Source organism: Toxotes jaculatrix, chromosome 19 (genome assembly GCF_017976425.1).
Source record: "Toxotes jaculatrix isolate fToxJac2 chromosome 19, fToxJac2.pri, whole genome shotgun sequence".
NCBI lineage: Eukaryota > Metazoa > Chordata > Actinopteri > Toxotidae > Toxotes > Toxotes jaculatrix.
In genome coordinates this window covers 16,340,898-16,366,681 of record NC_054412.1, presented here as the reverse complement: position 1 = coordinate 16,366,681, position 25,784 = coordinate 16,340,898, and the positions used below count along the sequence as shown (strand labels likewise).

General features: G+C 43.4%; 1 protein-coding gene across 4 annotated transcripts in view; it reads left to right on the top strand.

The window, feature by feature from the left end:
* Nucleotides 1–25,784, top strand: part of ches1 (checkpoint suppressor 1) — an 82,511-nt gene that overhangs the window by 33,089 nt on the left and 23,638 nt on the right. For all 4 annotated transcript variants that reach the window (XM_041064313.1, XM_041064312.1, XM_041064314.1 and 1 more), the window contains one exon: nt 24,666–25,265. In XM_041064313.1, the coding sequence (XP_040920247.1) occupies nt 24,684–25,265 (582 nt within the window). In that variant the 5' untranslated portion in view covers nt 24,666–24,683. The remainder of the gene's footprint in view (nt 1–24,665; nt 25,266–25,784) is intronic.

Sequence of the window (25,784 nt, the reverse complement as noted above, 5' to 3'; positions counted from 1 at the left end):
ACTGTTGTTAGTCTGATTCCCTCAACGCAGCTCAAACAGTCCACAATGGATCTATAATTCATATGTGAATGAACTGAATCGTCTGGCTTTTCAATAAAAGCATCAGACAGTTTTCTTCATGATTTATTCAGCATAAATACTTAAAAGTGGCCGTTTTAATATTTCTGATTGTATTAGCAGTGCCTGGAGCTACGCTAGAACCCACCGTTGTGGTCTTGTCAGCTGTGGCCCATGAGCCATATGGCAGCGTGTCTAAAATGCACAGTCAGAAAAAAAAAAAGTGTACTGCAGAGGTACCACGGAACATTTAGTCCCGAAAGGTAAACACCACAGAAGTGCACCTTATCAGCAAAAGTGATAAAAATATCCCGACTTCTTTAGTTTTATAGGTATGATGGACTCAAAGTGTTTACTCAGCAAAAAGAGGACACAGAAGGTACAGTGTTGACATTGGATCCTGGATTGTATCTGCTGAAATGTTCATGACCTTTGTTATGCTCTCATAGAGTACAATGAGCTGTGTTCTCCAGAGATGCAGTAATGCAAAGACTCAGCCGCTGTGCGTTCACAGCGAGACTGAGGCTCTCACTCTCAGTGCGGTAAATCATAGTGCTACAACTTCCATTGTCGAGGGTTTGATTCCCACTGGATCCAGAAAGACTAAAAATAGTTAAACTAATTAAAGGCATGGTTCACTCCTACCAAAAAAAAAAAAAAAAAAGATTAAAGCAACCTCAGTCATTAACCAGTCATCTCTGGCTCAGTGAAAACTTGACTAAAGATTGCAGGAAAATAACACACAGGAAATAACCTTGTGCTTCCATCACTGCCTTTTTTCCTAACTATCATTAACACAAAAACCTTTGTTAGCAGCACACACACAAAAAATTAGGACTGCTAAGACTTAATGCTAAGCCTGCAGAAGGTATTTTAAAGGATATTTATCTGCTTTAGGTCTTAATTTAGTATTTGGGTTATACATCTTATAGTTCGCTGTTTGATAGAATTCATCTGGTTCATTCCCATCAGCAGTGACTAGAAACGAAGGTTATAGTGGGGACCCTCAGAAGATAAGATGGACAGGGGGACCTGTTGATTGAGTAAATAGCCATAACAAACAACCTGTGTCTCAGTGTCTCATAGTCAGTTATAGAGGTAAATGGGATGTACAACCGTGAGTCAGTGTTTAGGATTAGGTATCCAGCAGAATGGTCACACGTGTATGGATGTGATATAGTCCCATGAAGAGTAACCTTATTTGGACAGGTGGTAAATATAATGTAGGTATAGGGTTAAATGTGGTCACCAGGAAGGACAGCTTCAGAAAACTTGTTTGGCTCATTTTTCTTCTCAATGCATCAAGCATCGGTAAATGCATCCACTTAAGACATCTGAAAGTCTTATGATGCTTCTTCCAGCAGCTCACTAGATTTCCATCACAGGCATTCTTATTATTTCATTAGTCTTTCCTTTCATTAGCCCTCTAACTTGTCTATTTGTGCCGTAAGAAGATGTTGAGAAAAGAGGTGCAGAACTTTTTACTTTCCCTGAAACAAAAACACACACACACAACCTGGTGTGTGTTAAGAGGTCCTTCAAAATAAGTTACACTCTCATTTGTGTGTTATAATTCTGTTAATGCGTGCACTTGTCTCACAGCAAAAATGTCCACCAGCTCTGTTCAGAAGGACTGACTGGAGAAATATCAGATTATTGAGAGGTCACCGCTCAATTAGAAATTCTTCAGCCAAAAAAAACCGAACAACATAGTTTTCTGTGATCAGTTCGTACTGAAATGAATTAAAAGTATTGAAACACCATCGTCAAACCCACAGCCAGTGTGGTCACCAAGATAGCAGCCAACAGTGTAGACTGACTTTCATTTAATTTACTATTAGTAGAATAATTAATTTATATTACCCAAACCAATCAGTTTCAAGTGGCGTATCTGTTCTGTATCTGCAATTATCATTTCTGTTGATCCACCTGTTTGTTTACGATTTGTGATCAGTTTTATATGTGGAAAAAAGTAGGCCTGCACGGCTTTTTGTTGTCAGTGCAACTGTTTTGTTATCTCTGAGTCTGAACACAGGGCGCAGCCTGAGAGCTAGCTATAGCTACAGTCTGTCTGCCATCATCTGCAGTGGATGAAATGAGAGAATATTTCTACAGCATTCGTTTTCATTTAAGTTTCCTCAGTCAAAGATTCCTGGAATTAAAGCCCAAGTTGTAAAGAAAGATGTCTCAGCATTGTACTGGTGTTTCTACCCTCACATGAGACCATTACCATTCTACAGACATTACAGTGTTTTCCACACTTGGTGGTTGGGGCAGCGTGAGAGACTTTCTGTAGCTACTATTTACAGATGTCCCCTAGAGACTTCACATTCAGACTATTGGTAGACACTGCAATTTACCAACGTTTCCCTAGACTTGCCGACATAATTTTCCATTTAACACCGTAGCTGGGCCCAACACCAGATTAGAATTGTTGGTTAAAGTGGATATGTTTCCTGTGATTCAGAAGTCTGGATCCATTGTACCCACAGGAGCCATTAGCCCACAAATATGCTGACGGATTAGCTCGGTGCTAGTTTGGCAACTTCACGTGACCTTCGCTTGTAGGTTGTACCGGTCCCTTGTGTCTTAACCGCAAGGCTAACAGGACTTCCCCCAAGAACGTTTTAAATCATTTAAATTTTATTATGCACAATAACAAATACAGAGTGTATTTTTCATGCCTTTGCTTTGCTGTTAATGGCACCACCTGTGATGGAGAGTGTGAGGCGTCCAGAGTAAAGCCTTATCAGCGAGGTGAATGTGCACCGCAGTAAATGAAATACATGACTTTTGGATCCACAGTGCAGTTGTTTCACTAGAATACATGTGAATTACGTTGCGTGGGAGAAACTTCACTGACATTATTCCAAATTGCTGTTGCTATGCGCTATTAATTAGAGTTTAGAAGAAGGGAGTGATGTGTTTGGTTTTCATACATTTTTTTTCCCCACTGACAGAGAAATGATTACTTTGCAGTCAATTATTTAATTTCTGCGTTTTAGGTAGGTGAACTGTGCTTTTCATGCACTGCTTAATGTGTTAAAACAACTGGAGAGTTAAAAGCAGGCTTTAAAATTGCAGTGGAAACACAGCCGGCCTAAGTGGCCAAGATGGCTTAGAAGAATAATGCTCCTCTGTATCCCCCAGGTTATAATTGTCTTCAATAGGCCTCCTGCTGATTTGAAATGGACTCATTGTCCACAGTGCTGGGCACCTCAGCTCAATTAGCCTCTCTCTACTTAGTCGTGCTGAGCTATTGCTGGTCGCATCCTCAAACAGTCGCACACAAGTGCATGCGCACAAATACACACTGACACACGCAGGGCAGTCACACACATGTGCGCGTGCATCACGCATAGAAAGACGTCAGCGGGGGTAAAAATAGAGCTTATAAATGGGGGGAAAAAGTGTTTTATGTTTACAAGGGGTGATGTCATGTTTGGTTTAGATCCATAGCTGACGAATTGGAGGGCAGCTGTGGTGAGTATCAGCCTGCTCAGCTTTGGCTCGGTTATCTTCTGCTTTTTTTTTTTTTTTTTTGGTGCTTTTAAAGGAGCAGAGTTCAAGGAGTTGCAGTTTGTATGTGTTGTGTGTCTCTCTGTCTTCATGTCAGTGCGTATGTGGTGTTTGCAGCGGTGGAGGCATGCACACAGTGACGCTGCTCCGGTTGCCAGGCAACACAGGAACGTGGGTGGAAGGATTTCCTGTCCTTAGGAAGCTTTGTTTATAAGTGGGGGTAGAGTGAGTGTGTATGTATATGCGTGTGTGCGTAGATTTCAGTGTGCGTTTCAGCAGTATGCTTGAGTGCTCTTGTGTTTTTAATGTATTCTTTGCCTCAAGTAGAAGTGCTACAGAAAAGTCACTTAAGACAAACACACATACACACACACACACACACACATTGTGTATACACTGTACACACACAGAGAGAAAAGGCAAAAAAGGCCCTTTCTAGTCTGTTGAGTTGGATTTGCGTTGCATAACTCCTGTAGCCGGGTCTGTTCGCAGCGCTCTGTCTCCTCCTCTTCTGCCCAAACACTCTCACCGTGTCACACTAACGCCAGGCTGCCACATTAACGCCAGGCCGCCTCCCACTAATGATGTCATAAGCATGCTTCACTTTATGTCTCCTCTCACACATGAGATTGCAATTATGTGTTCTTGCCCGGCATGCGATCACAAAAAAAAAAACACACACACACACCCAGCATGTCTGTCCTGCAGGCGTTGGACACCATGATTACGTAATTGACATTGAGTGAATGGGATGACGTCAGCTTGGCTCTCTCTGACTCTCCTGTCTTTCTGGCTAGCTACAGTGATGTCATAAGTGGATGCAGCCATACACAGTGTGCGTGAGTATGTGTGTGTGTGTTGGCATGCATATTCGTGTGTGGAGACAAAAATGACCTCAGGAACCATCTGATTTATGTAATGTGTTTCCTCCTCTCCTCTTTTCTCCTGCTCCTTTCCCTTAAAGTGGAAAGACTTTAGCAGCTAATAGATACTTTATTGTTCTCTATGTGTTGTTCTGAGCAACACAAGGCACTTAAAGATGCTGCAGCTCTCTCTCTCACACACACACACACACTGTTGCAGCCTGTTGCAGCCCCTTTGGAGTGGCTTCTGTTTGAAATGGATACCCCCGTGTCTCACAACTGGTAACTCCATCTCCTTGTTGCCCTCCGTCTGCGACTGTCTGACCTTTGTTGATTCTCATCCAGCGAAGCTGCAACAATCACAGGCAGGCAGTGAATGAAAGGAGAAAGAGATGATGCTGGGTTGTCTCCACAGGTACTGTATGTGCCAGTTCTTATTTTAGCAAAAGAAAACAGCGTCATGGATAAAGAGGAGTGATTTTGGTGGTTGGCCTTCTTCTGCTCTTGACAGAAATATCTGTTTTTAGCTTGCCGTTTGTGCTACGGGGTTTTAAGCACAGAGGAAGAGTGCTCTATTTGTGTCTTGGGTTGAATAGGCCGCCTGTTATGTTCTCCAAGCGTTGTGGTTGAAGCTCTGAACATCAGCCATCAGCCAGCTTTGGATGGGAGAACTGGGAGCTTTTAACAGACATGAATACACACACAAAGACGCACAAACACACTTTGTCTTTCTGCCGTCCCCTCTCACTTTTTCTCTCTCTAACCTCAAACCCCAAACCGAAGGGAAATCACACCACACAGTGACTTAACAGTTTATGAACGGAGTATCAACAACACACACGAATGGTTTAAACACACACACTTCCACATGCACAAACTTAAAATATGCAGATTTTCCTAATAAACTGATTAGCATTAGCTCGGCCCCGCTAAGGCCACAAACAGTCTACTGTACATTCCACTAACCACACAAGAGCTTAACACTCAACAGGATGATTTGATACCGCTGCACAAACATACACACACACACACACGCATAAATACACATGAACATGAACCCTGCACACATACTTTGTACCATAGCAGCACAAATAAATCATCTGTGCAGGCCAGATGATGACGGAACTTCACTTCAGCAAGTTCAACATAGATACACAACTATAGTAATTATGTACACATGCACACACACACTTGTACACATGCACAGGCTAAAGCCCCCCCCCCCAGGAGTCTTAGGGCCTTAGTCAGCGTCTGTGTGTCCATGCGTGGGCCTGTTCCCTGGCAGTGTAAGGGGAAAAAATACCTTCCCATATGATGTAAACACCAAAGTCACTGTGTGTGTGTGTGTGTGTGTGTGCGTGTGTGTGTGTGTGTGTGTGTGTGTGAGACTGGCATTCTCTGAGATAGGATTCGCTCTCTGTGACAGTTTTCCAAATTATTCCACAACACTGTGCAGTTTCTTTTTAAAGATAAGTTTCTCTGCCATCTCTGCTTTGTTCCACTGCACACAGTGGAAAGAGACGGCAAAGACGGAGGAGACAGAGGGGCTGACATGTGACATCACTAACTAAAGCAAGGCAGTGAGGTAAAAACAGAGGCCACTGCTTTTAACTCAATTTTTTAAAATGTCTTTTATTGATTTTATGATGGTTTTAGTTCATGCAGCACTTTATTTTGAGTATTGCCAAACAAGCAAACTTCGTTATTTTTACTGTTTTATAGAAAATATCATTATTGAATCTTCAGGAGGCCCCTTTTTTTGGTTTAATATGGTACATGACTCACATATTAAGTGTGTATGAGTGTGTGTTTGTGTGCACATATGAGAAAATGTCAAACTGACTGTACATATAATGTCACAGATAGCAACTCAGTCAGAAAGGATTCTGAGCCAAAACACAGTACACCCTTTGCATAAAAATGATTAAACCTGTTAATATAGACCAGGGAAACATTGTTTATTATAGCTGCACTGTGTAATGTTAGTATACCGGTGGCTGCAAGAGTTCAAGGGGTACTCCAGCAACTCAGTATTGCACTTTCATAGTTTGAGAAAGACAGATTAAAAAAAGAACAGGCACATTTGGTGCAGCAGAAGGCAGGAGATCTTAAGTATGAATAAAGCTTCAAAAACTCCTACACTTCCCATAGTGCAACACAATGGGGTGTCTTCTTTTGACCCTCCCTACCTGGAAAATGCCTTTATCTATATTTCAAACTCCATGCCACCCCCCTCCCGACTTTGTAACTTAATTGTCTCCAGCTAAGAGACAGCTTGGCTGACTGCTACACGAGACCCATGTTTCATTTCGGTGTTAATTTTTGATTTGTCACATCCTGTGTCCTGAGTCCCAACGCTACTGTTTCCTTTCGGCAAATGATTCAAATCTGTCACAGGCTGAATTTACCATTTTAGCTGCAGAGACATCTAAAAATGGTCCATAATTCAGCTCCTACAGAGCTCCAAATTTCCTCCCCAGCTCACTGTTTATGTTTTGAAACACCACTGTGCACAAAGGGATAGAGGTAGAGAGGACAGCAGCCTTGTTCCTGTGATAACCTATAAAGAATTCAGTACACAGATGGGCTGAGCTACCTGCAGTCCTGATGAAACACAGTTTTCTAAGTTGTAGTCAATGTCACTTTCTTGCTGTACTCTGTGCTTGGTAATGCTGTCTGCAGGGGCTTGCTGTAAAGCAGTATAGCCAGCCTCAAGGGACATTACTGGCAAATACAGAATGATAAGGAATAATAAGTTTAGTAAGGATGTGTTTGAAGCTCAAAGAGGACTTCAGTACACAAGTGTCCACCTACGCATTTGTCATGTGCACTTGATTTAGCTTGTAAGACATTTACACAGTAACACAAAATATTTACAACCACGAGTATATGTGTTCCTCTTTAACCCAACAGTACCTGCAAAGTCAGTTTGCTAACAATGGTGCAAGATTTATTGTGGTCTGTAATGAAGCACCAGGACATTCGAACAGTAATCTGCTGTGAATATATTGACCAGTCATACATTCAGATCTGTGAATGGACGTTATGTGTGCCGTGTGTGTGTGTAAGGGAAGTTTTACTTCTGTTTTGGTAGTATTAGACATTAAAGCCCACAGGTCATTTAAAAACAGACCCTAAAGGCAATAGTTAATTGTTTGTCTACGGAATGGCTGAGAAGACACTGATAGCATCCAGCTGGCCAGTTTCCATTGGCGGTTGCCATAGCAACCAAGGTCCTAGCACACACCGTACGGATGTAGTAGAGGATATGATAAACTAGGCCTTCGGTTGAGGGAGTAAACAGCCATAACAAACACCCAGTGTCTCAGTGTCTCAGGGTCAATAAGTTGCACAAGTCTCCTCTAAGTAGGGCAGATATACAGCGTGGTTTAAGTAAAATAGGGTTTAATGTGTGAGATTAGCTACCTATTGGAAACTTCATGCGTGTTCAGATGTGATGTGGCTCCATGAAGAACAACCTTATTTGGACACGTAGTAAGTATGCTGTAGTCAGGGGTTAAATACAGTTTACCATGAAGGGATCATTCAGAATTGAGTGGCATACCACAGCGCTAACTTTTATCGCACAACTCTATTCTGCTTGGTCAAGCTTCAATAAATACGCCGGCTTAAGACATCTGGGGTCTCCCAAAACTTCTCCCATCAGCTCACAAGATTTCCATCACAGTGTGTTTGTTGCTAGGCAGCTTTGTCACAATACCCCTGTGACCTTCCGACCCTGCCAAGTCTGGTGTTACTGTCCCCGTCTCACACTCTAACGTGTGTGTGCGTATGTGTGTGTTATCTGAGATGATGGTGCGACTGCCGCATAGCAACTGAGAACAGCTGTGATTTCACTGTGGTTTGGACGAGTGCGTGAGCGCAGTTTTGTGTGTGTGTGTGTGCGCGCATTTTTGTCCGCGTGAAGCCACCGTCACTGTTCGTCTATGCGCACACCCACAACAACATAATATGGCACACTGTCACTTCCACAGCGTGATAGCAGCATAGACTCAATCAGCCAAAATGCCTACCCCCCTACCCTCCTCACCCCCCCCCCCCCCCCCCCCCCCCCCCCCACCCCCACACACACACACGCACACACACACTCGAGTCTGTTGTCAAATCGCAGATGAAAATATAGAGCAGAGGGAGCAACGGAGCAGTCATTTCCCTGAAGATCCATTCATGTAAAATACTGTTATTCAAACCTCTCTCAATAGTCTTCAATAGTCTTATTCATCTCTCTCTTGACTGCAAAACCAAACACGCCTTGTCTTCTGCTTCCCGGCAAGAGCCTTTGTGCCCGTGTACACGCGAGCGGGCGCTTGTGTGTGGGTTTTCTCCGCGCCTCTCCATAAGAGGAATGTCCTTGGCCTGTCCGACCTGCATGCTCCCACTGAGCCCTCCGTCAAACACCTGGGGCGGGCTCTCCCACGCTGCTTCAGCCAATCAGGAGCCCCGGTAGTTAATGACATCAGTTAGCGGAGGATCTTTAGGACCGGCCCCTCGAGGTGATTCGTCGGAAAGAGAGTGCTCTTATTGTTATGATGATTAAGTGTTATATGAAGGGCTATCAGAGGAGAGCCCCTTAATGAAAGTGGAGCACAGAGAGCAGAGGCAGCGGCGGCGGCGGCGGCAGAGCTGTAGAGACTGAGTTAGAAGCAGAGTGTAGCGAAAAGAGGAGAGTTAAATGTGGGAGAAGACAGAGATGGTGAGAGAAAGAGAGAGCGCAGGGCTGAATATTCAGCAGCTGTGTCCAGACTTGCTGACTCCAGGTGTTCATGCTCTGAATGCACCATGAGAGGTGGACGGTGTGCACAGGAAACTGCTGTAAGAGAGCAGGAAGGGGGAGATGTATGTGTAAATGCATACAAACGTGCATGGTTTTCGTCTTCTCGTATTCTCGCTTTTGTGTGTATCTTTGCAGGAATGCAAGCTTGTGCGTGTGTTTATGTGCACGTGTGTGTGTGTGTGTGCATGTGTGAACACTGGAGTTTCCCTTGCTGTTTGGTAAAAGAGTGGAACGCCCTGCCTCAGAGGAAAATTCCATCCTCAGCTGCTCCTACGCTGTTGTAAATCATCAGGCTGGGATGTCCAACGCATTCTGTTATTTTGTGAATAAGCAGTTGTCATTTGCCTTTTTTTTTGGTTGTTGTATCCACCTTGCCTCAGCCTCTTTCATCACTTAGTGTTTTCCTACACTTCCCAGAATGCCTTTGGACACACCAGCTCCCCAACTCTTCCCCTACCTGGGAATGTGATTTTCAGCTGCTGGTGTAACGTATCTGTGGAGAAAGTTAGGGCAGTAATAAAACTGGGATTTCTTTTCCAGTCAAGAAAAAGTGAGTTGCACCCCTTGAAATGCATCAGGTCTTGTGACTGCATTGCATTATGGTCTACTGAGGACCCTGTCACCGGGGAAATTTGTAAGAACAAACCTCATAGCTGCTCATGTGATTTTTTCCTTTTCTCCTTTATAACTGCTGATTAGAAGTTGTGTCGGGCCCAAAATCCATCACCAAACAACACAACAGGACCAGATTTCTTACAGCTGTTCAAGTGTTTAATGGTGTGTTTTTCATCTGAGTAACTTCCAGCAAACCTAAAAATATTTCATTAGCATGGGTTCCACTGGAGAGCTGTTGTGTCTGATGCGGTTTCACAGGGTTTTCCGCCTTTACAAGAATACGATTTTGGGGAAACACTAGAGAACGAAGTTTTGATCTGCCTGTCTTAGTTGATGGTTTTTCCACTGTGCTGTGGTGTTTCTCAGGAGCAGTGACTGACATTAACATTTGTGGCTCATCTGCCAACAGCTTTTAAACTAAAAGGAATCAGGAATCATTTTTACCAGTAGGACTACAGCTATGACTGCTACTGGTACATAAGAAATATGCAGTTATTTTTTACTGAAATATGTTAACCTACTTATTTTCTGTGCCCTTTTGTGTGTAGAATGAAGTAAGACATTTTCTCACTGAGACAGTGGAAGAGTGCAGGCTAAAACAGGGACAACTTGCACTGTATAACTGGAGCATTTGAATGTTATCAGCCGGTGACCCTTAATGAACAGATCTTATCCGCTTCTTGCAGATTACAGAATATGACTGGTTGGAGACACGCGCCCTTTAGAGACAGCCATGGATAGGGTAAACTTCAGGCTCTCCGCACATGACCAGCGGTCTGAGCTGCACTCACCACAGACTCAGTGCTGAGTCTCAGCTCGGCTCAAAGGCGATTCATCATAAATGCTATGCTGTATAAGAGCTGCTGTGTGTATTTCATGTATTTCTGCTGTTGACCTTGCCATCACCATAACAAAAGATAACTGCCATGAGCTTTCCAGGGTTGTAAGGTTTTCGTCAGAGTACTATATATCTCTGTGTAGGTGTTTTGGCGTCTGATAAGCCTTTGAACTCATGGATTTGTCATTCAAACTCAGCTTCCTGTGTCATAATTCATTGTTTTACTTGTGCTTGCATCAACACGTCGCGCCACGTCTTTGAGGTCTGCTTTGGTACAAAATACTTCTTTATGTTGAAGCTCTTGTCAGTCAGTTGCAATCAGATTGTACATCATTTGACAGGTCAGCAACTTCCAGGTTTAGAATTGAGAGCAGCAATGAGGTGTGAAATCTGAACAAAGGTAGCACTGCTGCTAGATTTGTCTTGGCTTCTTTCATGGAAACAATGGCTCAGAACCATTCAGCTCATGATCATGTGGAAAAGGCATTCAGCTATGTTTAGATCAACAATAACCGCATGAAACAATGCAGCGTCTTCATTCATTTCTGAGAGAAGATTGTGTTGTCGCAGTGTGAGCACCAGTACCAACAAATGTGAGGCACGAATCTTACTTGCCTCAATGCAATACAGCGTCATCTGGCAACGCACTGCACTGGCCAATGATACACATAGCAGCTCACTGTCAGTTTGTTAGTTTGCAGCATAAGCAGCATAGTTATACTGTTAACCTCATGATTGTTAAAGGACAAAGGATAGAATCCTGTAAAATCTTATGAAATCCTGCCTTCAAGTACTGAGGTACCACTGTGAAGTTTTGGCATACCTGTGGTCCCACACCCACAACCACTCAGCCCCCTTGTGTTGTTTTAAAGGCCTGTCAGGGTTAGCCTGTCTTTGAGTGGCCATGTCGGTTGTGTTTAGGGTTAATATTAGAGCGAGTGTGTCTTTAAGTGAGTCTGCAACAGATGGACCCTTCTCAGTTTATACAACAAATGCTACTATCATTGGCATTCATTTGGCACTGGGCAGATGGAAACTTCAGACTTTGCTCCAGAGTTGATGTTAGGGAGGAATGAGAGAAGAAGCTGTAAGATGAACTGAAAGTATACAACATGAGGTGTGAAGTAACCTCCTGAAGTACTGCGGGGAAAAGGTACAGGGATAGACAATTGTTGCATGGGAGCCTCAAGCAAAACTACATTATATTTTCCTGTAATCAAAGGCTGTAGAAGTAGAGGCAGATAAAGAATCACCCCCCCCCTCCCAACACACACACACACACACACACACACACACACACACACACACACACACACACACACACACACACACACACACTTTCCTCTAGAAATCTCAAGCTAAGAAGGAAGCTTCAGCACATATTTTGCGCTGGCAGAGAGGATGCCAGCCCCCCTTCCTCTCCCACACATCACCCCTGGCTAAAGGAATGTAGTGGAAAACGAGGGACTCGAGATAGAAGATCAGAGGCCTTAATATGAACCACATTGTGTGTTGTTCTCCTGATTCCCATCTCCTGTGTTCTCAGCATCAGGAGTGAAACAGCCTTTGATGAATATCTACAAAGAGATTTGAGATTTATAAAGCGCTGCAATTTAGCCAGGTACGTTATCTTAAGCCTGGTAATTTGGGAATTCAATTCACTCATAGGGGGAGCCAGGGGAGCTCACGGTGTTTATCAGGCTGACTCGCGTCAGGTGTGTACATTGAAATAGAGGATCTTGGGGGCTATCTAATCGATGCTTGACCACATCTTAAGACTGGGGTTATCATATCTCTCATCCTACTCCCTTTTCTTCATGGTCCTTTTCTTTCTACACCATGCATATATGTGAGTGAGTGTGTGTGTGTGCGTGTACTGTAACCGTGGGTTGGGCCCTGTCTTTCCCCTGAGTTACACATCTAATCACGGCACCATCATCCCTCATCCCTAATTCTGTTGGCAGGGCCTGTCAAACAGCATACGCTGAAAGACCGGGTGACTTTGAAATGCTGCTAATGACCCTAGGATATAACTACCCTCTTTCTTTTACTCCCCCTCACTCTTTCTTTCCTGTCCACTCCTGTCAGTTGCACTTGTGGTCATCCTCTTTCTTGTTCACTGCTGTTCTCTGGATGTGCTGATTAGAACATGCAAGGGAGGAGGTGTGAAAGCAAGGAATCACGTCATTTGTTTGTTAGTTTGAGATGAATCAAACTGGATGTCTACAAGTTGGGAAGCGGAGTCATTAAGGGTTAATGTGAAGACGAGCTTCTGTCGAAATGTTATTTAACCTTTATTAAAGGGCAGCCCCACAGATGAAAAATCTCCTCCATCAAGGGAGGCAAGCCGAGGCACAGCATGCAGACGAACAGAAAAATCTCAAACAGAAAAAAAACACAAAAGAGTAAAATACAATCAAAGCCACATAGCCGAGAGACTACTTTATAAGCCCTCCAATAGGCAACACTTGAGCGTCAAACCAGCAGGCTCGTTGCCAAACCTATTTAAATCTTGACTAAACAAAGCAAAGACAGCTCCTTATTGAGTCTGCCACAAGAACCTTCATTAACCATGTAAACTCACTGAGAGAGCTTTCAGCTTTAAATAATTTTGCAGCCAGTTCCATGAAGAGGGAGCAGGGTACATAAAGGCACTTTTACCTAATTCATCTCTGACCTCAGGGACAGATAGCAAAAACAAATCCCGGGACTGCAAACAGTAATTTTCCACCCACTTTTTTTTCTTTATTTTTTTAGGTGTAAGAAAACAGTGAATGAGTAGACCCACACTAGCCTTACACTGTACATTTATATAAAACTGTTACGTGGAGCAGTGGATGAGGCGCCTCGGGCTTGAAAGGTGACACAGATGAGAGACAGAGGTACAGTCAGTGAGTGAGTCAGTGCGGCTCAGGGCTACAGTGGTTTGGACAAAAAAGGGGTGATGCATGTGAAAATAAAGCAACATAATCAAGTGCTAGCATGGCAATAGGCGCAACCACTCTGTCTCAGCAAAAAGGGAAAAAAACCTGACTCGTGTCTTAGGTAAAATCAGATTCTAGCTTTAAAGGACCGAACCTTTTATGCATTGTAGCTGTCCTTACTCCTTTGTACAAGTTTCTCCTACTTTCCAGTCAGCCATTTTTTTTTTCATTCAGCTTAGGCTGCAAAGAAATCAAATTGAAGGGATTTGAAAGTTGCTTGAGAAAAGCAATCCATCACAGTGAGCATCCTGCCTGGGTTTATTTTTATCAGACTTGATTTGTCCTTCAATAGTCATTTTAGAGGACTGCACACATCTTTATGTAGACTTCCAAGTTAACTCTAAGACATTTACGTTATTTTGTCAGAAAAATCAAATCTGAAGTCATCTTGTTGTTGGAGCGTGTTAAGATGTTTACCGTGCTACAGCAGCATCCCTGGTCCTCTGTGTCTCCTGTCTCTCTGAACTGTTATACCATCAAATAATATGCCATAGCAAATCTGATCTAGAATCTAAATATATAGCTGGATCTTTTGAAATGTTGTAGTGCCGATATGATACATGAGGTTTGGCACTAATACCAAAAGGTTACTTATTGATAACTTACTTTTTTTGTGATGAGAGAGAGCCCAAATGCCACCTCCCAGTGCCCCAGATTGTCCAGCTAGTTGGCAGGTTTAGATGGAGTGAAATTATACAACCTGTTTGTTCTGGCCGTGCATGGGGGATGAACTTCAAAATAAAATACCTTATGTTTTCAAATCCTAACATTTTCTACAAAACCTTTTTTTTTTCCATTTAAAAAAGAAGCTAAACTTCTCTATTAATTTTTATCTTCACACAATCAGCCATACAAAAACTTTACCCTGAACAGAACAGTCTAAAACCGGCGAATCTGAGCTGATGTTTGATGCTGTGTTGTTGAAACTTGGCTGTTTTATTTAACACTGTGTGCTATGGATACATTTTTTTTTTGGCTACCAAAACATATTGAGCTGCAATACCCAGCAGTGCACGAACATGTGTGTTGTCAAACATATTTGGATTTGGCCTTCTCATCTTCTGAAAAAAAGCCAAGAGATTTAGTATGCCTACATAGAATACACAACATTTGTTTACGCGTGCAGTTGATTCACAGTGGGTGTCTGTTGGGATTCTGAAAACATTCAAATAAGTTAAAAAAAAAAAAAGTTATATACTTGGAAGATGGTCAGTAATAAATAAAGACTTTATGTAATGTATTATTTAATTGGATAAAACATGCGTATTAACTTCTCAGCAGTGTGCTGAGGCAGGCCCTAGGAAGAAAAAAGGCCTTTTGAAAGTCCCACACTGGTGTGATTCCTCATATCACTTTTCCTTTTTTGGCCTGTTTGTGAATTTGTGAACAGCCTGAATTTTGTTTTGTCAGCATTCAGAACACGTTTCAGTTGACATAAGGTATCTTGAGCAGTGTTAAAAACAGCTTGTAGGAGTGGGAGGGAGGAGTGAAGGATGTAAGCAGAGTTGTATCATCAGCAGAAGCGGTGTAAGTATCGTCAGCAAAGGCAGGCTGGAGAGGACAGTATAGGCTACTGACAAACTGCTGCCTCACTCTCTTGTCCTTCTCACTTTTTTCAAATTCCGCTTTCTCTTCTAAACCAGAACACTTCTTTTTCTTCAGTCGCCTCTCTCAGCCAAAGGTGATCTAATAAACTCTTCAATCTTGAAATGCTTTCGCAACCAAACATGAGACTGTGCAGTTTCTTGATCACAACTGTCGATCGCCGAGTTTCAGGTCATTTGCTTATTGATTTCAATCTTCCACTTCAGCCAAATTTGCAACAGGCTCAAAGAGCAGAGGGAGTTGGAGAAGCCAGAGAGGGCGGACCTTTGGAACCGGACAGGCTCTTCCAGTGGTTGTTGCCATGGTTTTTTGTTGTCGGGACAAACTGTCGGCCAGTGGCTGAGAGCCTGAGCTGCTGTTTGTTAAAGATAAGTGGAAAAGCCAGAGGGGAAAGAGAAAGAGGGATACAGACAGACACTGAGAGGGAGCCCCGCTTAATTTTTTTTTTTTTTTTTTGACTGCAGGACATCCAGCTGAAAAACACTCACTACCTCAAAGCTTTATCCACCCCACTCTCCCCTCAATGCAGGGATCCCGATAGATCACGCTCCCCTCTTTAAACAGTTCACCGAGCCTTTCTCCTCGCGTTTTTCTGACCCGCACCCCTCCCTGCCTGCTATCAAAGCTCTGTTGGCTGTGCACTGGCCGCTTTGATATTGTATAGTGTTTCTGGCAGTCTCCCTCTCTCTTTCTTTTTCTCACTCTCCCTCTCTGTCTCTTTCTCCTTTCCCACAATATTGTAAAAGAGCACGGAGTGCCAACAGGGACCTGCTCGCTGTCAAAGAGAAAAGACAGGGAGGCCTTAGAGGGAGTGAGGGAGGGACTGGGCGAGGGAGGGAAGGGTTGAAGGAGGAGAGTTAAAGGTGGCGAGGGTGAGGTGGAGAGTGTTATCCTTTTATCTTTACTACTGTAATTGTTAGCATCCAGATTTTAATAGCATCTCATCCAATCTAAATCCAGTATCACATCTGCTTATTTTGTCAGCATCCTTTCAAAACACATACAGTTTTTTCTTAGATTCAGCTTTCAACATTTATAAAAGTTAAAAAAAACAAAAAAAAAAACAAATAATGGGTGTACTCTTCTCACTTTGGTGCACTTTATCTTACCATTGCTTCACGTACTGGTGGTCCCAATTCAGAACTCAGTTGATACGCCAATTTAAGCTTAAGAACAATTTTTATGATATGCATAAATGTTTTAACAGGAAGACTCCAGCGACTAAAATTAACATAACACAATAAGCTGATAATTTCACAAGATAAGACTCACCACATAGTACATTAAAAGGAATAGTACATTTTGGGAAATGTGCTTAAAAGCCTTCTTTTCAAGAGTCAGATGAAAAGATCGGTACCACTCTCATGTGTTCAGCGTAGAGCCAGAGTGGGGAGGTGATTCCCTTAGCTTAGCATTAAGACTGGAAGGAGGGGGAAGCCTGGCGCTCTCCAAAGTTCAGAAGCAACTTCTGAACTTTCACTACAGCCACCATCACTTTCACTATACTCAAAAAAAAAAACAAAAGAACAAAAAAACCCCACAAACTGATGTTTCTCTCTGTATAACATGCTAATATTAAGCAAATCTAATTGCTCCTGGCTCCTGAAACCAATACAACACAATGGGAATCACCCCTCTGTTAGTCTTGTTGAACTGCACAAACACGCAGTCCACTTCCAGTAATGAAATGTTTTCAGAGAGTGCTTTTCATCTAATAAATAATTGTTAAATATACACTCTGGTCTGCAAGGACACATTAACTAGACAACAGACAAATTTGGCTAAATTTGTCAGTTTAATCAACACAGAGAAGCCTGCAACTGCAAATGTTTTGAACATTAATTGCTTTTTGCTTTGAGACAAAAGACACAATAATGGCTGGTATGGGTATTTTAACCCTTTGGGCCCTGATCTGAAACAGAATCCGACCCTATTGGCATCTAGGAGGAGGAATGGTCATGTTATTTTCTAACACATAGAATACAGGTTCTACACCAAGAAAGCACACTGACTTCACTTGACCTGAGTGAGAACCGACCAAACAAGTGACCGAATCAGCAACTGAACAAGTGAGTGTGCACAACTGTGCGATTGCACGCCAGCCCATGGTGTGTCATGGCCATTACCATGGAAGTCTAGGGCCCTGGGCCTGGGCTTTTTTTAAGCTTGACCTGACTGTCACAGTCAGTCCACCACACACACACACACACACACATGCCCACATACATACTTCACCCCTGCACTCCACCAAGGGACCTCCAGGCTGCTCACACACACGTCACCTTCAAGCATCCACATCGCAACCTCAGTTTGCTTTTGTGTGCCTGTGTGTGTGTGTGAGTGTGTGCATGCATGTCTGAGTCTGATTGTTCACCATCCTCAGAGAGCGAGTGTGAGCGTGACTTCATGATCACTGGCTGCTGATGAATCATACCAAACTTACTCTGTGTTTGCCGGATGCAAATTTCTGTTTGCTTTGTTGGTTAGCCTACTTTGGAAGACGGAGACTGTGTGTGTGTGTGTGTGTGTGTGTGTGTGTGTGTGTGTGTGTGTGTGTGTGTGTGTGTGTGTGTGTGTGTGAGTGTGCGTGTATGCGTGTATGCGTGTCTGTATGAATGTCGTCTTGAATTATTCACCGACAATATTTGATTTTCTTGCACCGTACATCACATGTGTCCTTTCTGAGCTCTTGCCTCTTAGTTACTGTGTGTTTTTTAGTGAAACGGTGTAGTGTTCTTACAGCATAAGCACTGGCCCCATTGATGTGTTATGTGCTATCATTTTTCATTTTGAAAGTTCTGGGGCTCAGTTCCTCTAAATATACTGTATATTATGTGCTTATTATCTGCTTAGTTGGTTTGCCAATAGACAGAGGGGATAATGTTTACTCCTCTGGCAGAGCAGCCTCTGAACTCAAAGTTACAAGATTGAATGTGCAAAGCAAGGGACTTGACCTCTTTTACCATGGGCCTAATTTATTAAGTTTCTCATACCATATGCATGATGGCTATGCCTGATTTTGTATATATAATATAACAGCACTGCAACCAACAGCTGTTTTCGTTATTATTTAATCTATTTCCAGAATAATCAGTGAATTAATTAGATTTTAAATTTTCAGAAAATAGGAAAAAGTGCCAAACTCACTTTCCCAGAGCCTGAGGTGACATCTTGAAATTTCTTGTTTTTTCTAATCAACTGTCCAAAACCTGAAGATTTTCAATTAAGCAGCACATTCCCCCCTTTGATAAGCTGGAACCAGCATGTGCTGAGCATTTACACATAACCATAAAAGGTTTAATAATGTCATTGTCACTACAAGTAGTTGTTCTACTGAAAGACTGGATATTTTGGTGGAAAACAAATGTTTTCTGTGAACATTTTACCAAAATGTTCAGTATCAAGATATTTACAACTCGCCAAATATGTAAAATAGCTGCATAGCCTCACTATGTTGACAGAAAACATAATATGGTTCCAGTTATGTTTCCCAGAAAACGTATTTGCTGTTGTAAATAAGTTGTATTTGACGAGGTTGGTGTATTTGTGTATGTCTGAATGCCGGCATGTTTATATGTGTGTGTGCATGTGTGCGCGATGGAGTGAGTTGCCAGGCAGCAAAGAGCAGCACAGCAGTCAGGACCAAGGGGTCAGGAGCAGTCCTCAGGGACACCCTGACCCCTGACCTCTATTCCATAACTCTTTGCTGCTGTGGATGACATAAAAGGAAGACACAGTCAGACCTTATAGGATGTGATTGGTCCTGCTCTGCTTCTTTAAAGCCCTCTGGAACCCTGATATTTGTCATTGGGGGGCGGGGGAAAGCAGGAAATACAGAGAGTGGAGGAGAACGATTTCATGGGCTGAAAATGGAGAACATCACAAGGCGTCCTACAACCGGTGTTGACATATATGTAGCAGAAGTTATTATTTTCCAGCCTCTCAGAGAGTTCTCATTTTCTCCTTCTCTCTGTTGGTCTTCCTCTCCCCTTCCATCCATCCAGCTTATGTGTAGGAGGGATAAAGGTCGTCCTTTTGTCATCAAAACTCCAGATTAGTTTTGCCTTGGTGCATCTGACTCTCTGCTTTATCACTGTGGCCAGAGGAGCCACAAGGTTCAGCTCACCCCTCTGCAAGGTAATAACTCCTACCAGCTACTATTCCATTCTTCGCCGCTATCTCCTACACTACTATTACTACTCCATTCTGGGGTGGGGGGGGGGGGGATTATTTTCATGGCTCTGGCTTTATTGGGCTGTATAGTGAGGACTGACAGGAAAGTGAGGAGCAGGAGAATGTGACATGCAACATATGTCATGAGCTGTGATCAAACTGACAAAGTTGTAATAGTCACTTCAGTCCGCTGAGGCCCAGGGCAGAGCATAAATGCGCTGCTGACAGCATGTCATAAGCCTATCTTGGTTTTATTTTAATATTTCTGCACTGATGTGGTTTTGGGGGTTCTGTAACTTGATGACTTGGGGATTTCGCTGAAAGTCAGTTTGGCTAATATTGCAGCAGACTCTAGAACAAGACAGTGAAATGAAGTACATTATTGAAATGTTTCTTCTGGCGTCGGCACACAAAACGCCTGCGAGTCAGACAGAGAAAGCTGCCAACAGGGAATGGAGATCTTCTGAGGATTACGTAAATGTGGCATGTGATTTAGACAAGTATCTGCGAGAGCATGAATGCAGTGTAAGATGATTACGCTGTCAATTAGAGCACATGAATTAGCCTACACCCTCTCCACTCTCAGAGGAGTTTGTTAACCTTTCATCCCCTCCGTGTAAACACTGGTGGCCCCTGCCTCCAGTTACAAAGGCTTCAGAGGGTTGGAGCAGGCCAGAGGTCAGCAGGGTTACATCAAGGTCAATGGCATTTTTCAAATTGAGCACATTTTCTTTTTTTCTCTTTTTTGTTTTTGGTCATGTTTAAAACCTAAAAAGATCAAAGTCCTCATCTCAGTTCACTAAAATGTAATGGTTGATTGCTAAAGAAGTTTGTGATCTGTGACTGGATCATGTTGATCAGTGCACTATTAGCTCTTGAATCTAAAATAGCAGCTGTGCCCTTTCCCTTCATTTTTTTTTTTTTTTTTTCATTTTGCAGACAACAACAGAGCATATTGACTTTAAAATGGTTTTGCTTTTAATGGCACACCATTGTTAGCTCAGGCTCGATAAAGCTGGAACCAGGCAGAAGACTGAGGACGACGAGGACCTTTATGCTTGTCAATATCCTGTCAGAGAAGCGGTGACAACCATGTCCTGGCAAAAGCGTAATTGCTTGAAAAATAAATTTAGCTCAGATTTCACACATTTTATGTAGGTCTACTACTTTAAAAATGGGACTTTTTAAAATTGCTTTAAGAAATCTTGTAATGGCTGTGTGTCTGCAGTGTGTCCCTTACTTAGTGAGAATATAGAAAGGATATTTCTGCCATTTATTTTCATTATTGATTCTTTTTGTCATAAATTATTTATCTTTCTTAAAAATTAAGAATGAGAGTTCCTTTGTGACCTTGGAAATAACAGTTTGAAAAAGCTGTCTCAACTCAAGGTCTCCTCACTATCTTTTTTGAGAGCTTTCAACCATATCAGTAGATGGAATTGCCTCATGGTCAAGTTAACGTAAATTATTAAACTAAGCCTGTGGCTTATGGCTAAAAGTTAGGGCTTAAAGGGATAGTTTCAGATTTTAGTCAAAGGCTTTTCTTGCTGAGAAGATCGATACCACGCTCGTGTCTGTGTGCGCTAAACATGAAGCTACCACCAGTAGTCCTGTAGCTTAGCTTAACACAGAGACTTAAAACAGATGGGAACAGCTGGGCCAGCTTTTTCCAAAGATATTAAAGTATCTAACAGCCCCTCCAAAGCTCACCAATTGACATGTTATATCTTGTTTGTTTAATCCGCACAACAACTGAAGCATTAAAATGACAAGTTGCAGTTTTATATAGTGCTATGTACCAGACTCTTTCTTGGCCAGGCACAGTCACTCCCTGCAGAGAGTACTGTGAGGTTGCCTGACAACCAGCGGAGACTAAGCTAACTGGCAGCTGACGATAGCTTGATACTGTATATAATAAACCTACATGACAGTGCACGTTTCCAAAAATGCCAAACTTCTTCCTCTAACTTTTAAGCCTACACCCAGCTACTCAGCTCGCATGTCAGCAGATCTGTCGCCGTGACAACTGAGCAAACTCCATTTGCTGATAAAGACCACGTGATATGGTTGAAAGCTTTAATAAAATGTAGGAAGTGGACCTTGAATTCATATAGCTCCAAGTTAGTTCTGCAGATTGTTTCTTAAGTACAACACCATAATTTAAAAGACTTGAATGATGAATCAGTTTTAAAAACTGTTGTAGATAATTTTCTGTTAGTTGATGTCTGTTATCAGTAAATCCATCGATAAATGAAGCTGCTGTCATTTACAGTGATGTCACTGAATAGACAGCTGTTTTGTTGAGTCTGAAGAAGTTTGAATGTTCCACACAGCTTCCACAGTAATTTTCAGCCTTTGTTTCCTGTCAGTCTTGTAGAACCTATCTTCGTGGCAGCATAATAATAGGGACAGCCTGACTTAAGTGTACCACCACTCACCCGCCGTTCAAGAATGGTGTTTCGAATGGAGAAAGCCATTTAGTCTAATTGAATGTTGTCTTTTAAAATCCATGTTATCAGGGTGCAGAGTGCAAACAGAACCGGTGTGGTGCCAGGGTTACAGTGAGAACAGGCAGATTACAGCTGCTTTAAATCGCATCGGTATGCACATACACTTACATGGTGAGTGTATTTATTGACAGATAGTCAGAGTGTACTGTCCGATACACACACACACACACACACAAGAAAAAAGCACATGCACACACTGAGCCAAATGTGGACATGCCAAACAGAGACGAACACAAATGAAAACAAAGCTTGCAAACACAAAAGAGATCCAGAGAATGAAGAAGACAGAGAGAATAGCACAGTCCCATCTGTCAAACAAATGTGCGGATGCTTCTCACACACACACACACACGCTCAAACTCAAACCCATTCCTGCACACACATACACACACAGCAGGCATCATTTAGTCTGAACTTGAGCGATATCTGCCTTTGTCCTTTAGCAGTTGGTCCTGAGGGGCCGCTGTAGAAGTTGCATGAAAGTTTGTTTAGAGCCGAGCAAGTGTGTTAAGCTTTATGAGAGCCCAGGGGAGACATGGTGGCACGCACACACACAAACATTCATCCACTCATACACACACTCAGGCACGAGGCTTGGGCGGCAGCTCGCACTGGCCCCAACCAACAGTGAGGAGTTTGTTGTCATAGCAACAGTAAAATGAGATGACTTTACTGTCAGCCGTAATGTTTCATGGCCCCCTTGCCGCTATGGCAACATAACAAGGAGGAGGAAGAGGAGATTGAGAGAAAGAGAGCATCAGAGCCATCTCTGCATTCCAGTGGACTCCTACTAGGAACAATGTCACTACGATGCCCTTACTTCCTTCCCAAGACAAACACACACGCACACCGTGACAAGCCTGTCAAACACATGCATAAATGCACTCACACAAAGACACACACACACACACACACCTTGAAAAGCCTGTCAGACACCCTTTCCACCTCGCCCGTCCCTTTGATTGTGCGCTCACTATTTTCAGCTACAGCGTTATCGTCACCGGGGCAATTTGAATTCATTACGCTCAATGTCAATATTGGTGCAACAACGCTGTACCTCAGACAGGTACAGCTTGTTGAATGAGCGCATGTGCTGTCAGAAAGTGTGAGGAGTGAAAAGAGAGGAGAGAAGGAGTGGAGAGGAGATCAAAGACATTGAGCTCCGCTGAGCGTTTCCCTGCGCTGTGTAGAGAGTCGGATGGAGCAGTGGGGTGACTATAGGCTGGCCGACTATACGCGGAGCAACAGCCTAGCAGCTATACATCACAATTCTATATTTAGCTCAGTCCTTCCACTACAGCCTATCAACACTGTTAAGTAGAGTTATCTGTGCTGGTAGCAAAGTGAAAACCAGAGGAGACAGGGAGATAGGTGGAAGAGCGACAGACACAGAGGAGGGGAAAAAAAAGAAAAAAAGCACCAGAACGGGAGAGGAGCTGAGTTGTTTTGCTCTGTTGCCATGGTGACATGGTGGCTAGAGCTGTATCAAACTGACAGTTATCACGGCACAGCGGGTTGCCATGGGTGACAGCTGTCAGTCAATCACGCAGAGTGAGGGGACAGAACGGCCGATGATCACCTTGGATTAGAGAGTGATCGCACCACACCGGGGCCAGACAGAACATATCTGGACCTAATTCATGTCCTAGTGGTGCTGCTTGCTGGTGTGTGTGTGTGTGTGTGTGTGTGTTCATCCATGTTTGCATGTGTGTGTGCATGCTCTTGGTTTTGCAACCTTTTTGTAGCCCTGTCTGTTTGTGTATGTTTGTGCATCTGTGCTTTTTTTGTCAGAATTTGTCTGTGTGTGTGTGTGTGTGTGTGTGTGTGGGAGCACGTGTGCATCCTAGCGAGGGTGTGTATGTGTGTCTAGACTCTGAAACACGCTCACAGGGTGAGTGGAGCAGATTACATTTTGCTGTAGCTGCTGCCTGGGTCCTTCCCACAGCTGTCTGTGCTAGAGGACAATCAAAGGCCTGGTTGTGAGCCTTCTGATTGTGGTGTGATACTCAGGGCTGTTCCCCTTCAATTACCACACTCTGCCTGCATCTAACGAGCACAGCATTGCTCTTATGTTAGGAGAATAATGGTCTGATTAGACTAGGGATGGATTTGAACTCACACTCTTAATTTGTTTCTTTCTTTTCTTGGCAAATCTCCTGATCATCTCTGGTCACAGATATCCCGCTGCGGAACTAAGTGCAGCAGTTTAAGTTTATTTTGCACTCATTCACAGCTCCAACCTTGACAATTAAATTTTCTCCTGCCGCCGTGATGTTGAAGCACCAGAATCACTTCTGTGACCCTGCAACTATTAGACCTTTAACAGCATTCATATGTTATGACAGCAACCCCATGTAATGTCAATACTTTGCTGGTACGCTAGTAATTAGAGGGTAGTTGTACAAGGCAAGATTTCCTCAACCAATGAAGCACTAAATTTGCCGTTCCAGTCAGAATTGGACAGAAAGCCCCAGAGAAAAATGATGATGTATACTTCCCTCCTCAGATCTAACACAGCCTAATTCAGAAAACAGTTCAAAATCTTGTTGCTTGCCTCCCTTTGGCCTTTAACAAAAACGAAGGCTCTATGTGAGAAGCCAACAAGCTGACCTTGTTTCTTTTCTCTCTTTCCTTTTTCTCTTTTCCCCTCCCTTCTCTGCCTCTGCCTCCCTTTCCCCTCTCTGTCTCTGCTGCCTCCCTCTCTAGGAGTGAGCCCTGGGCTGGATGGGACCCACCATGCCCCCCAGTAAGAAGGCCCAGAGCCCCAGTAGTGGAGCCAGTGCCTCGCAGGGCATGAGCCCGCCGTACCGGCAGGGGGATGCCGCCACGGCAGCATCTGAGGCCGAGGCGGCTGACCTCTCCCTGTCCCTGTCCGCCTCCTTCTCCAAGGCTGAGGACGAGGAACTCACCAGCCTCTCCTGGCTCCACGAGAGCACAGACCTCCTCAACAGCTTCAGCCACTCGGGGCTGCGTAGCGTCTCCCCTCTACAAGACCCAGACGGTCAGCACCCCCGCTCGCCCTCCTCCTCGTCTCCCTCCCCGGACGACCCCCTGCTTGGCGATGCACACTCGGCGTACGACTTGGCAGCGGGGGCAAACCGAAAACCGCCGTATTCCTTCAGCTGCCTGATCTTCATGGCCATTGAGGATGCGCCAAACAAGCGGCTGCCTGTTAAGGATATCTACGGCTGGATCCTGGAGCACTTCCCATACTTTGCAAACGCCCCCACAGGCTGGAAGAACTCAGTGCGCCACAATCTGTCGCTCAACAAGTGCTTCAAGAAGGTGGATAAAGACCGGAGCCAGGTAAAGACATCAGCAGTTGTGTTGAGAAATGCTGGATGATTATGAGTTTACAAACTCCTAAGTTCATTTACTCAGTTCACTATATTTTCTGACCTAAACTTTGCTTATTGTAGACAGCATTTTATTTAGGTAAACTTCTTGAATAACTGGTCTTGTTAAGAACATTAAACGCTGTTGCTTTTAGAATTCTGACTTATTTTGATAATTGAACAAAGAGAGTTGTGTGAAATGTGTTTATTTACCATAAACAGTCAAGCACTGACCAACAGCCACTGCTAGCAGACTAGAAACTGTAGCTGAAAACTTTCACTTATACTTTTAAACACGTCTTACTACATGTCCTGGAACATTCAGGGGCAGCCGAGCAGCCTCTTGTTCTGTTAGTATGTGAAACTAGTTAACATTAGCTAACGTTAGCTCAGCAGCCAAAGTGGAGACTACAGCAGTCATCTTCAAATCATCAACCATTGTTAAGTTTCCCAGTAAAGAAGCTATTATTTCATTACATTTCTGATATCA